General features: G+C 37.9%; 1 protein-coding gene across 1 annotated transcript in view; it reads right to left on the bottom strand.

Moving 5' to 3' along the window:
* Nucleotides 1–10,950, bottom strand: part of cfap74 (cilia and flagella associated protein 74) — a 44,723-nt gene extending 33,773 nt beyond the window's left edge. The window contains exons 1-14 of the mRNA XM_086159184.1: nt 10,901–10,950; nt 10,373–10,447; nt 10,187–10,262; nt 9,798–9,947; nt 8,946–9,044; nt 8,752–8,856; nt 6,799–6,972; nt 6,336–6,446; nt 5,339–5,441; nt 4,589–4,746; nt 4,164–4,374; nt 3,905–4,060; nt 1,782–1,937; nt 1,489–1,607 (exon numbers count right to left, since the gene is read on the bottom strand). Coding sequence (XP_086015310.1) covers nt 1,489–1,607; nt 1,782–1,937; nt 3,905–4,060; nt 4,164–4,374; nt 4,589–4,746; nt 5,339–5,441; nt 6,336–6,446; nt 6,799–6,972; nt 8,752–8,856; nt 8,946–9,044; nt 9,798–9,947; nt 10,187–10,262; nt 10,373–10,442 — 1,688 coding nt within the window. The 5' untranslated portion in view covers nt 10,443–10,447; nt 10,901–10,950. The remainder of the gene's footprint in view (nt 1–1,488; nt 1,608–1,781; nt 1,938–3,904; nt 4,061–4,163; nt 4,375–4,588; nt 4,747–5,338; nt 5,442–6,335; nt 6,447–6,798; nt 6,973–8,751; nt 8,857–8,945; nt 9,045–9,797; nt 9,948–10,186; nt 10,263–10,372; nt 10,448–10,900) is intronic.
* Between the last annotated feature and the right edge of the window lie 3,772 nt (nt 10,951–14,722).

A 14,722-nucleotide genomic window follows, 5' to 3' on the forward strand; every position in this document is an offset into this window, starting at 1 on the left:
ACATATGGCTGCATTAAATTCCTTCAGACTGATAACCATAGCATGTAAGTTGACAGAATATTAATCAAAACTTTGAAGTTTGCAGTCGTGAACACCTGTGGCTTTTGTGTTTTCACAACCATACTGTCATATAACTCAAGTTTTCACTTCCTCAAACCCAAAGACTTGCGTGGTAAACATTTTTAATTTCTCTTTCCTACACTGGCTTATTTTGACCTGGTATGTATAAAAACCAAGCGTCGTCTTTTGATATTATGTAGTTTTTGAGAAAAATTATGTCAATATATGGCACACTTAGTCTGAAATTCTGTAGAACATGATAAAGTCACTTAAAAAATGTGACGCGAGATCTTAGATGTTAAGACCTTGGCCAGAAATGGATTGACTCTAATGAACATGGGAAAAAAAACCTACAATTGAAAAAGAAATAATTTTTGTTATGAAATACTAGTAAGTTTATAGTGTGTGATTGATGAAGAATACTTATTGAGGTTGGACAGCACTTTGTGGTGCACTGCTTTCCATCCATTTTTGAAACACAATATATTCGGTGTATAGTGTACCAGACTTTTCTAAGCAGATTTTATTACCAACATACCCTGATGAAATATATCTAACTGGAGTATTTAACATAGATTTGAAATAAGACCACTATTTACATGATAGATAATGCAATAAATGGCAAACCATGCCATGCCTCAGCCATTTATAATGTATTAAACTTATGGTTTATGATTAATACTATGGCTGTCATATAGTTTGCTTTGACGAAAAAAGATCAAGGTCTGCTTGAGTCAGACGACATCTGTGCAACCTGTTTATCATAGGTTCGCTAAGTTATCTGAGGTTAAACAGCACATGAGGTAGCTGTTATATTACATGACTGCCTAGCTCAAATAAATGAAACTTGTAAGTCCAGAAAAGCCCAAAATGTGACCATGTGCCGTTTCAAAAGCACAACATATTACAGCCACAGAAGGGACAATTATAATGAACGAACAGCAGTCCTAACCAGATTCATTAAAACCTAGACATACTGGTCCCTATAGAGGTTGAAAGGTGATCTATTGCATAGCTATTACTTCATTTGCTGTATTTTCAGAAATCTTGTTCGGGTGATCTTATTTACAAAAGCTATAGCTGCAACCACTCCATCTTGTCATGGTCTTCGTGACACTTTCTTGAAACTCAAGAACTACTTTGGTGGGTCCGCTGAGGAGGGAATTCCAATATAGTCAAAGCTGTGTCATTTTTGGTTGCTGTTGCTATTTGTCCCAAATAAATTAGGATTTGGGTTTTTCAGAAATGTGTAATATACGTTACATACTTGGAACTATTTTTTCCCCCTGGAATACGACTTTTGAACTTGGCAGTTACTTGGATAAAGATGATATTGGACATCATTCAAGAATGTAGGACCTGACTTCCCATTTGCATTAACACTGGGCATTTAACATTGCCTGCTCTCTGAAAATGTAAAAATCTTACTTGGTTGAGATGCAGTCCTTTAAATGAGATGAAACTCCTAGGACCCTGCAGTAATTGGTTACAAAGCTGCTGTTAGTCAGGATTATTTTCTTCTTATATGTTTCTCCAACTTCAAAATCCTAAAAATACAGAACAACAGTTGCACAACTCAATACAAAACTTGTAAAGGGTTTTAGAATGTGAACTTATGTATACAAAAAATGCATTTATACTGTGTATCAAAAATACATGTATCCCCCTTGATAAAAGCATATAACCATATAAACCTAACCCTAACCCCAGTGGTGAGGTACCTTGAATATGATGACCTCTGGTTTACTGATGAACGGGGCACTCTTCAACTCTTTCCCACAGATTTTTTTACTTGATGTGGCCTTTCCACTGGTTGTTATCGGTTTGTCTTCTTTTTCATCTATTTCAATAGATACTGTCATCTCATTTGTGGTTATCTGTAAGTACACAAGGAATGAGCAATGGATGAGGTGAATGACAATAATGACATAATATCACAATTTCTCTAGGCAGCAGAATAACTGGGGCAATGTAAAAGTAAAATACCAAAACTGAAATAAAGATAGTAGAAGAAGTGTATGCCATCTTAGAAGATTCACTGTTCAAAAGAGAAATTTCCTCATCGACTTTGTTCCCACAGAGGAACGCATTTGTAACATGGCGATGGAATGATATTAATTTTTTATACCAACCCTGTCCCCGTGAATGCACTGATTTATTTCAATTCCATGTTATATACATTTCTCTTCTCATCTATGATACAAGCCATTACTCTGCTTAAATGTAACCTTTGACTAGGGCATGGATGTCACTGTTATGTTAGGAAGCGATCACTTCCACACCACTTGTCACTTGCTCTGAGCTTTGTGCCAACCTCGCTCGCTCTGAGGCCTCAAAGGCACCAGCACAATGTGAAGTGATGCCTGTCACCCTACATCTCGTGTTTGTGGTGCTCGATAAGACAGTGCCAACACACCTCCATGGCAATTAGCGATAAACACTACTCTCACGATCAGCCTCTACATTGGATAAGTCCTTCAGAAAACCTGTTCAGAATGGGTGAATTGTAAACCAAGTATCCTGTCATGAAACCAGTGCTCTTTCATAGTTCTCATACACTCCTATTCAACAGTGTGTTCCTTTTGGTTTCTTTAAGACTTTCTGGCACTCAGCTCATAGCTTCACCTGAAGTCAATATTAATCCTCCCCTCCATCACTCAGATTTTGCCAGCACAACTGTGGAAATCTCTCACTAGCAGTTGATGCTGTTGACAGTCACACCACCCTAATAAAATGACATTCAGTGTACTTGGATCCAAATTCAACATGGAATCCTTCAGTGTTTATTTACATTCCATCGCCAAACAGCTCAGCTGATGCAGTCTAACCAAATCCAAGTGCGTCATATTGTTGCTCAAGTAAGTGGTCACTTAGTTGGGTATCACTGGAAATTAATGCTAATATGGTAACAACAGCTGTTGATTTTCAAAAAGGTCTGCAAAGCTTACTGACTTCATAATCCTGCCCTTGTTGTTTATGAGCATTAACTATGGTGCTTAGTAATGATATAAAAGAATACAAATCTTTGCTTGCCAAGGCACTAGTTTACTAAAATGACTTGAATATCTTTTAATCTTTCATCCTTTCATTCAGCTGTAGAGGGGAAATTATTTTAAAAAGTATTGATGAAACATGGATTGATATTAGCCTTGCAGAAAATAACAGCTCTATGGCTCGTCCTTCTCCTATCTAGAAATTACAAAAGTATAAAAAGCATACAAGCTGAGACCACTGAATCCCTGGTATGGTTCTCTTATTAATTGTATTAAGTACGTGATAATTTAACTGACTCAAGCACTTAAACTTATCATAAGTAGAGTAAGTTTTTATATGTTTCAAATACTGTAAATTTCAAAATTTCAGTCCAGCAACCCTCAAACCTCAACCCCTTATTGTTGAGGCAATGAGGCATAGTTAACCACTAAACATCAAGAGTGAGGATATAGAGGTGTTAGCAACAACCCCTTGAGATAATACCCACTCTAGATGTACATGCAAGTCTGTATTGCAAGGACTCAGGTGCATGAATTGACAAATTTGTTTGTCTGAAGTTACTCACAGGCTTAAATTACCAGGTATTGGGACAATACTGTGTTCTCATTCCTTCATACAGTTCAGTTTTCAGCCAAACTAAAAAAAAATTAAAGAAAATCTGTATTGTTTTTTAAATGTTTATACAACATTGTTCAATTTGGAAGTGGGGAAATTATCTGTGGTAAAAGTGCACTTAGCACATCCATAGAAAAAGGCTGCGTTTGCTGTGAATGGAACATAATTTGAGTTTAATTTTAGCATCTTAAGGGGACTTGTTTATCTGGCTGGGGCTGTATTTGTAGTGGTGCACCTTGTAGTTCTGGTCCCAAAGCCCGGAAAACTCTGGCTCAGCCAGGCCGTTAGCAAAGCCGTGCTGGTCCATCTCCTGGCGCATGGTTTCCTCAATGTCCTCTGAAGTAGAGGAAAATGATGTCGAGCTGCTTGTGTCACTGAACTGTTTTCTCTGCTAGAAAATACACACATACACAAAAGGGCATGATAATAATATAATATGCAGTCATTGTATATTTTACCTCATAAATGGCAACTCAGAAACCATATTTACTCACAGTTGTGACTCTTTCATCCACGGGTGTTGGGGGGCTGGGAGCCATGTAATAAGAGAGCCTTTCTCTCGATCTCAGAAATTGCACGTTTTGAGTGTTTGAGGGTTGAGGCAGTAGAAACCGCTGCTTGTTCCTCCTCTTTGCTAGCTGTTCCTCCAGAAGGATTTTTTCAACAATCTCCACTCTTTTTGACCTCTGCTTTGCCTTGAATTCACTGAGAAGGACAGATCGACAACACAGCATTACATTGAAATGGGGTCATGTAGTCCTCGGCATACAAGGAGCGCAAAACACCCACGCGATGCAGCATGGAGTAGGAGTGCAGGACATCCATGTGGGAGAAGAGAGGAGTGGAGAGGTATGGAGGAGAGGAGAAGAGAGAAGGAAAAAGGAAAGAGGAGAAGAGGAGAGGGGAGGAAAGGACATACTCTTGTTTTTGTTTTTTCTCATCCAGTTGTTTCTGTTGGTGCATGAGCTTGATACTGTTGATGCCTTGGGCCTGCAGGGATGCTTTTAGTTTACTCTGTTGTTGCTCTTTCTTTAGGGCATTTTCTCTGGCTCTGTTTTGCTGGGCTCGTAATGTCTCCTAGAGAACCAACATGAGATTATTGATGATATTTTTGACCATATGTAGTCTTAAAATATGCTGGGAAAATGATTGTTGCAGTCCTCTATTTGTCTTACAATCTGAAAATCTCAGAAGAGGTGCTATTGAAAAAATAATAAAGTATTCCCTTTTTATACTTTTTAAACAGCTTCAATTTTTCAAAAAACTAAATCAAGAATTTTGTGCTCACATGCAATCTCATGCCACCCTTTGGGCCTTTTTGTAATATTCTTGCTTAATAGTTAGGCAATAGATGTGTAATTATATGTCAAGCAATACTGTTTGATGGTGCTCGACAGTTCATTACATTATATGTTTCATTATTCCCACAAAACAATGTAAATCTGATGTTTTAGTATTGTCAAAATTTGATTGCTGAATAGAAAAAAAACCTTGCAAAATATTATGTCTTAAATGCTTTAGTGGTATGCCCTTGTTAGACAGTCTGCCCTTGTTAGACTCATCAGTAGTAAAACGCACTTAATATACGGCAGATACATTAATAATATATATAGCCAGAAATTTGTGTCACCTCCATTAAAACATAATTCTATAGAATCCTGGTACTTACTTGACTTGCTGCAATGTTATTTTTCAGTGACTTGACAGCTTGTACTCTCTTTTCAATTAACACCCCCCTGTGCTGCATCTCCTCGGCCTCTTGTTGATGTATCCTATATAAAAAGGGGAGTTAAATGGTAAAGAATTACAGAAGAATTGGTAAAAATGCTATTTTGAAGGAAAATACTGCTTTGTGTTCAGGGCTTTTAGGGAAACCTCTGACGTGACTAGTACTACATAACACACTCATAATTGTTACATTATATTGTATTGTGTTGTATTGTATTATTAGCATTAAAATTTTCTGACAAGGAAATACTGGAAAGTGGGAAGATACTGAAGTCAAGGGTGACATCGAAAGTATACATCAGTTTACTGATATAATTTAACAATCAGGTATTTCACCCTTTTGTATAATGAATTTTCCAGAAAGCATGACAATATAGGTTGTAGGATAGAAATAGATTTTTTTACCCCAAACTGATATATTCCTCCCTGTGAATGTACTTTAACTTTTAACGTTTTATAACTAGATTTTCTTACATTCTTCCAACAGAAGATGACACATACAATCCCTTTCACTTTGGCTTCCCTTTAGACAAATCAACATATTCATCACACTAACCAAAATGCTGTTTGCAATGTTTATCTGAGTCACGGAACAAAGCTTTCAGATGTGAGCATGAGAGTGGGAAAAGAAGGATATTGGAAATTGAAAATAATGTTTCAGGACAACTATAGATATTCTGGAGCATATTTCTTTTTCTTTCATTGTCCATGTAAGTTTTCTTCCATCAAATCCAACCTTTTTTAGTTTATTTGTAAATTAGGTAAAATAAAGAGGAAGTATTTGAATTACTTTCTTCTCAAATCTAAATTGCTCAAGTTTTCTAATAAGACTGCTCTGTCTATGTTCAGTAGGAGATGTCAACATTCCAATTAGTCCTCTGAGATCTTCATACTCTTGTATTACTATAAGCCATTCAATTGGTTTGTAAGCTTATTACCTTTTAATGGTCTCACTCAAGTACTTAGCAGTTAGCTTGCGACTTGCCCGTTCCTCTTCAGTATTCTTCTGACTTACAGCTTCCTCTTCCTGGTTCACAATTTCATGTTTACTATCAAAAAATATATGCACAGTGAAGGAGTTTTTATACATCAAAGATTGTTAAGATAACTTACAATGTATTAAGTGTATGTATCATTTTTATGTACAAAACTTATTCTTATAAATGATGAGTCTCATTAGCATGCAGCATGGTATATCCATGACATTATATAACATTTTCAGCTATCTGACCTTTATTATGAGATGGTTGTCCAATCTTTTGTGGCAACTGGGCTTTGTGTCTCTCCTTGAGGTATTCCCCTCATTGAAACAAACCATCGTCAAAGGGAGAAACCGTGTCCAGTTGCCACAATGAGATTTGAAAACGATTGACAGTGACCTGGTTGGCTTCACAGACATACTCTCTTAGATGCTTAATCTTGAGCTGCAGGTTCTGGCTGGCAGTTCTTTGCTGCTTCATCCTTGTTACTACTTTCTGGGCCTTGAGTTGTTGGAAAGCCTGCTCCTCCTCATGTACCTGTTGCCGCAGTGGGGAAAACCTTTGTAGTTCTAGCTCAATCTTATTCAACCCATGTCTGAAAAGCAAAATAAAGAGCATCAGTTGTATCTGAATAGAGTGAGACATACAAGTTGCAAGTAAAAGTCCCTCTCTGGAAGAAACTCTCAAACAATAGTTTGAGCAGCAGTATGTTCAACCAGGTCTCGGAGCTGCAGTAACAGCTAATAACTTGTGTTATGGTCAGTATGATTAATAATGTCATTCCTCTTGGATGAGTTTCAAAATGCTTCATTTTTTTTTGGCAAATATACAATTATAGTGTAATTGAAAATAATTGCAACACAATCAGCATCTGGTTAAAAAGGGTGATGTTTTCTACTGTTAAATGTTCAAAATGCCCTTTGATTTCAATCCATAAAAAGATAACCCAGTTGTTAAATTATAAGGAAAACTTAAAGAAAAAGGTTTGCAAAATAATACAATATCCCTGCAAAGAATGCTCACTGGGATTTTATTGCTGGATTTATTTAATGGTCCAACATATCAAGAAGAATTGGCACTTATCCAAAACTGATTAAATAACAATAATATCAAATATTAAATAATTTGGATAAAGGAGGACATACTGCAGGGCACCTGGACAAACCTGAATTGGATTATTGTAACTTAACCTAATAAAATGGGAGATTGGTATAATTAATCTTAGAAAGCAGAATGGAAAACGATCAAACACTACAAAACAAGAATATATTTTATGATAAAATTGAGCCCAGGCTAACCATCTTTGTAGCATATCATATTGTTGGCTTGCATCCTCTATTGGTTTATTGACCGCTTAAAAGCTCACATCTGTAAGAAAAATACTTGGGAGTACGGGGCAATTTATCTTTTACAAAGAAGACCATAACGGGAAGATGTTGATTTGCTACGAGAGAATGCATCTCCGGCTCAAAATAAAATGAGAATGCTGACAAATGAGAAGAATCACCTAAGCAGTTCTGGAGCTGCTCAAAAAACTATTGATTACTATTGAAATGTGCAATGTGAATGTAAAGTGAATTGAATGATAACACAAGCTGGTTGATATTTAAACGCAGCAGTTTAGCAGACAAGACCCTCTCTTTGATTTTTTTTTACATGTCGCAAATTGATGGACAAACATTGCCACATCAACATCACTGAATATTCACCTAAAAAAAAGGTCTAGTGTAGTACTTAGAAACTCAACAACATATCTAATAACCTTTGCAGTTTTGTCTACCATCAGCAATATGTGACGACAACACATGTTATTTTGTTTAATTAGGTTGCTAACAGACCATTAGCAATACTCAATGAATTTGAGTATTGAATTGTGTAATGAATTGAGTGACTAATGAATTGAATTGAGTAATGAATTTGACAAAACAACTCTGGACTCCAATTGTTGACCTGGTCAAAGAAATGACTTGATGTACTTCCTTGCAAAACAGTAAAGGTTTTCAAACTAAGATGAACTTGAACAGCTATTGCTGTGAAGCAACTGCTGGATGTGTGGTGGGAGCAAGGGTCAGCACATTGTTTGAACGAACCCAAGCGGTTGCATTGGAGCACAAGCACAAAGGCAAACCCAAAATCTCATCAATGTAAATAGGTCCATGTTTAAAAAATCCTGCATAAAGAATAACGTAATCTACCCGGCACAATTTGTAGAATAATGCCTCGGAAACTTTGCTGATACTTTCTTTGCGAAACTGTCTGCGACTGTACCCACCTACTGTGTCAAAACACTGTTTCATGGAAATATATGAGGGGGCTGAATTTTTTTCAAAAGTGTTACTTCTTGTCAGAACACCTATTTTCCCTTGAGACTCACTGCTGTTGCCTCAGTTGAGTGTTGATGTGCGCCTCCATCTCCTCTTCACTCTGCAGCTGCTGACACACATTTTTATGCTGGTTTCGCAGTCGAAACACTGCCACACTACAGAACAAAATATTCACAAATTAGTGTTTGGACAAACAAAACATCATCTAACACCACGGAGCGGTCATTGTTCATTTTGAACTGACCTGTTCTCTGCCACTTTCTGTTGCTCTATTTCTTTCTCCAAGTTATTCCTCTGTTCCAGCAGGCTTTCAATATTCCGCTGCAAGAGTGTAAGTTCCTCTCTGAGAAGGAGGTAAAATACAGTTTTGAAATAGAAAAAGATCCAATATAAGAGCTATCACATGGACATTTTATCGACTGTTATATGTTTGGAAAATTAGATGAACAGATTTTCATGTGGCCACTGGGACAAAAGGAACATAATCCTGCAAGCCAACAATGTACCTATAGTTCTTAAGAGGCTGACAGTGAACACACATACACACCTCAACCTCTAAATTGTGCAATATTCATTTCACAGTTTAATGATGTGCAACACAACAATCTGGGACTGTGAGAAGAGACTTTCATTAAAAGTAAATTATTGCACTAGGTCAGCGGTAAATGATGTGCATTGGTTAACAGTCTGATCCCATTCAACTCTGGTTTGATCAGAGAAGGGAACAGCGCCATGGTGACCTTTGATGTTTGTGCTAAAGACGTTGAGAACTGCCTCACAAGCCATTGGGTGCCTAATGGCTTGCATCACAGGCGAGAAAAAGGAGGAAAATTGGGAAAAGCGAGGAAATAGTCTCTGCAGCTGAAATGATGTCTGCCAAGTTGGTGAATCAATTGGTATACAAATGACCAGCCCAGTGGGAGGAGGGCAAAAGAGGAGAAACCTGCAAAAGTCAAATGTCACCAAGAATGAATGTTTTTGAAAAACTGAAGGCCTATAAAAACCTCTCCGTAGAGGCTAGATGAACACAGAGGACACTATCCGGGGTTAAACACATACAGTGACTCTAGATGTCTGTTAGTCATCTGGTCCAAACCTGGCTTTCAGCACGTCGTCCTCCTTCTGTCGGTGAAAATAGTCCAGCTGGTCCAGGTTTCGTCTCAGCTTGAACATCCGTGCTGTCTCGGCAAAACTCTTCTTATCACTGCTGGCTTCAACCGGAAGGTCATCTTCACTATCATCCTCTCTGAGGGTGTGAAAGGGCATTTAGGAATAGTTAAATGCAAGATGTGACTATCAGCAATGTACATTCGAAACTACCTCTGGTAAAATAGAATACTATCAAGACTGCTATATGCTGTGTTAAAAATGCACTACAGATGAATAGTGAGTAGAATAAGCAATGCAAATGCAAGTTGATAAATTAGCAAAAGCAAGGGTGTAAATGTTTCAGGGTAATATGAGAGAAAAGTATAAAATACCCACTCATACAACTCTTCCAGCCACTCTAGTTCAGGAGAGTGGGATGCATCTTCATCTGTAAAGGCCTCCTGGTCTTCACCTTCAGATAAAGCATAGCAATATTAAAGAGGGAGGAAATCCCAGTCTAGCAAATATCAGGTAAGAATGTGGTATACAGTTCATACATTAAATGAAGGATTCATTACTTACCATTGTTGTTGTCATCACTTGGCAGCCCACCTGTGTCTGACACATGCCCTTGGTCTTGGTCTTCCTCCATTTCCCCTTCAAATAAACAACATAAATTAGACTCAACTGTAATATTAGCTGCAGACTACGCTTTAAATATTCCCTTTGCGAGTCACTGCTAGTGGTTTAGAAAGTGTTAGAAAAATGAAAGTCATTCCTGCTAGATTGTTAGTTTGACTTTTTGTAGTTCTGGTCTGCGTTATACCAAATAGTAAAAACCCCGAAGTTATGGCGTTGAAAAAAAGTTAATTAACAACCTTTATTTGAAAGATTTATCATCTATAATTAAAAACATAATCGACGTGTATCTAGTACATGGAGACGTTAAATAATCGTTTTAAGGTTAGCTTCTACACGATGTTTAGCATGTTTGAGCGAGACTGAGTTATGCGTCATGTAGGAAAAAAAAACACCGGAAGGATTTATTATTTACAAAACAAAATAAAACCAACAAACAAACAACAAAATAAATAAAGGCAGTTTGTTTACCTTCTTAAACTCGGTTGTGCTTTCCTGTCAAGTCAGCGTGGGGAATAATCCATGTTTGTACAGGTTGCCAAGGAGACGGCACCGTGACGTCATATAGCACGGAAGCACTGAATAGAGAGGGTCTTCTGAAAAAGGTGTTCACTACAGCCATTTCCATCATTTTTGCAAAATCTACCACCACCTGTCCCTCTGCATTCCTATCCTATATACCAAATCTGCCCATCATTTCTTCATCCCCTCGTACAAACTCCTCCTTCAAGATAACTCCTACTCAATTTCTCTTCTTGTCAGTACCAGGATAGTACAACTTGAAACCTGCTCCTAAGCTTCTAGCCTTACTACCTTTCCACCAGGTTTCCTGGACACACAGTATGCCCATTTTCCTTCTCTGAATCATGTTGATCAACTCTCTCCCTTTTCCTGTCATAATCCCAATATTCAAAATCCCTACTCTCAGTCCCAGGCTCTTGCCTTTCCACTCCTTTGACCTATAGTAGCCCAGTTTCCATTGGTTCCCTGTAGGTCATCGGTGCCCATGGCGATTGTTGTGAACCTGGGCCTCAACTGATCGGGTATGATGTGGTTATTATGGTTGATTCGCATGTTTGGTTTTGGCAAAAGTTTTACGCCGGATTCCCTTCCTGATGCAACCCTCTGCATTTATCCGGGCTTGGAACCGGCTCAGGGAGACACTGCTCTGCGTCCCCCCGAGGTTGGCTAGAGTAGACACCGGCCAGTGAGGTTGCACTGAATAGAGAGCAAAAGCATAAAATGATATATGTATCTCTATCATATTCAACCCATTTACAATTCGGGGTTGTTTGTGTGAACTGTCTGTGTATTCTACGAGATGATGAGCGATTAAGACGTTAAATAAGGGAAAAATCAGTTTATAGCTGCGGCGCCTCCCCTGACAAAAAATGCATACTGATAAAATAACAACAGCCATTTTCAAGATCTGCTCAGTTTCCTGGTTTCTGCTTGATCTAATTGTTAACCAAGTAGGCTTTTGGCAGTCCCCAATGGACACTACAGACTTCCTTGTGACATCACAGCTTGCCTTCTTTCTTGCAACTGCTCCCCTCTTCCCCTCTTACTCTTACTTATGTTCTTTTTCTGTTTTTCCTTAGGTTTTTTGGTGGTTGGCATCCATCCAGTCCTTGATGTATATCTTACTATCACCCCAGTATTCTTCCTGTATCTCACTCTCTGTATGTGTGTGTATGTGTGTGTGTGTGTGTGTGTGTATGTGTGTGTGTGTGTGTGTGTGTGATGTACACTTTACTCTTCCCCTGGGTGATATCACAGGTCCATGATACGGCCCCTCTTGTGACATTGCAGACTTCACCACTACAACATCCACTACTAGTACTACTGTTATTATTACTACTTCTGCTACTAAAATTGACTTTGTCTATGTGCTCCACCAGTGTTTCTTTTTAACAATACACTTGATTCTGGCAGATCAGGGTACCAACAGTTTTGGGACCACAGTCAAAATCCATTATTCCGACAGGTTATGTTAGATTTTAATATGTACAGCACAGCAGTTACCTTGGTTTTGCCTGGAAAAAAGAAGCAATTGGTTTGTGTAAGAAAACATGATATGGACAGCAATGGATGGACAGATAAACACACATACTATTTCAGTACTTTACAGTTAAATACAGTAACTCCTATTTGGAAAAGGATGGATCACAGTTTGGCTCTTCCTGACATCATATCTTTCTTTCTCAAGTCCCCCAAAACTGTTCAGAAATGCGAACTGAAGAAGTCTCTCACAGGAGAGCTGAAATGTCTTCCAAAGAAAAAATTCAAGCCCAGCTGCCACATAAAAAAAAAAATCAACATAGTCCTTTGTGTAGAAAATGGTGGGTTGTGAAAAATATAGTTTCTTGGGTCACAAAGACATAACTGAGGGAATTAGATGTAGAATATGTTTTCCAAGGAGAACCAGACTTGAAGGGTGGATTGGAAAGTAATGAGAACTAAAGAAAAGATACGTTGAAGGTGGAAGAAATATAACTCCTTGGGGGTCAGCCACTATAAAACCTCTCTTAGGACCCACTTAAAACCTTCTTTATCTCCACTTTGTGCTTCAAAACCATGCTATGTACATCCACTCATACTTTCCTCTTCCATTTATCACTGCTATTTATAAACAATAAAATACCTTCCTCTTTTGGCAACTTATTTCAGTCTGTGGAAGACTACCTTTCATGATATAGACACATTTTCTTTAGCAATACCTTTTTATTGGATTGTGTGATATTCTTCAAGCCATGCTCAGCAGAAAAAGCATGAAGTTACGCAGACAGTGTTCAATCTGTGGGTTGTGCAAAATCTTTTGTCATGCGTGAAAGATAGGCCTACCCTATCTGATGTAGCTACACTGGAAAAAAGACTTCACATTCGAGTTGATGGGCACAGTGCTGTCACATTGTTTTTGCCAGAAAGCCTCCCTCTCATTTAGATTTGTAAAGCTTTCTGTAAATTCATCTGAAAGATTTTAGGAAAGTAGCAGTTGAAAAACTGCATATAAATGTCATAGCAGAACAGTTATTGTATTAGCTTGGGGAGATTGACAAATTGTGGGAGTGTATATGTATATGTGTGTGTGTGTGTGTTTGTGTGTGGCATGAAGATTAGACAGGCAGAGGAAAAAGGATGTCGATCGAGGAAAAGAAAAGAAACCGCTCACACTGAGAACAGATAACCAGTACATTCAAAGAAAAAGGGAAAATAAACCAAAAGGGTAAAACGGGAAAAGCATGAAAAATCCACAGAGCATGAAAATGAACATTTAACAGAGAATTTAATCGAATAGATTGCAGAGTGCCCCATCCTCATATCTAAAGACACTGCAGTGAAAATCCAGATACAGTGGGACGCACTGTTAGAAATGACAGTCAATTAATCCAGACCTGATTCGACTCCTCTGGCTCAGACAGGAGGAACCAGGGCCAGTCCAACGAAGGCCTTCTCCACTTTTACACCCCAAACCTCCACAAAACCTCCACAGCACTTTGTGCTTAACAGGGTTGGGGATGGATGGGCTTGGATAATTTGTTTGACTATTTATACCATTTTCATTCTTGTTCTTTTTAATCAGACTAAAAGGAGATATCAATACCCTTTGCCAATGGCCGACTACTTAATCTATCTGCAGCAAATCCCTTGTCAGATAATAAATTGGTGTGATGCCATTTATGTGCAAGTTTCATGATATTGTTCTTACAGTATTAACTGTGTATGTTTTGGGACATTTATAATATCTTGACAAATTGACAATAGATGCATTTGACATTATTATTTAAACACAGTGAATGTGGTTGGGATCTGGGAACGTTAAGTATTCCTGAAAATAAAAATCACCTAGTTCATAAGATATATCACACTTATGTTATATCCAATTGTTTTAGAGCTTGACCAATCACAAAACAAAACCTTTCTCATAGCTATATTGTAAATCACTTGCAATTTTCCTTACTTTCTATTCTAAGCTAACTACGTCAGTGATTATTATTTTCTGCGGGCACCCTACAGAATACCTATTATTATAATTGCAATAGATTGTTGATGGGGCTAAGCACATCTGCTGCCTCATTTCATGGAATTAATTTGATCAGGTAGTGCAAGACTGTATTCTTTAAAAATGTGTGTAAAAATGTGTGCTATGTCAGTGACGGCTTAATTTGCCCAATGTTATTTTAATGCTTTAGACATTGCCTGACCTTAAATGAGCGTGACCCTAAAGGGTATTTGACATATTTTTGAATATGAAGGATAAATCAATATGAACATATAGGCAGGGACGAATGT

This window comes from Fistularia commersonii, chromosome 14, assembly GCF_037954325.1.
Source record: "Fistularia commersonii isolate RoL2024-O1a breed Wild chromosome 14, RoL_Fcom_v1.0, whole genome shotgun sequence".
NCBI lineage: Eukaryota > Metazoa > Chordata > Actinopteri > Syngnathiformes > Fistulariidae > Fistularia > Fistularia commersonii.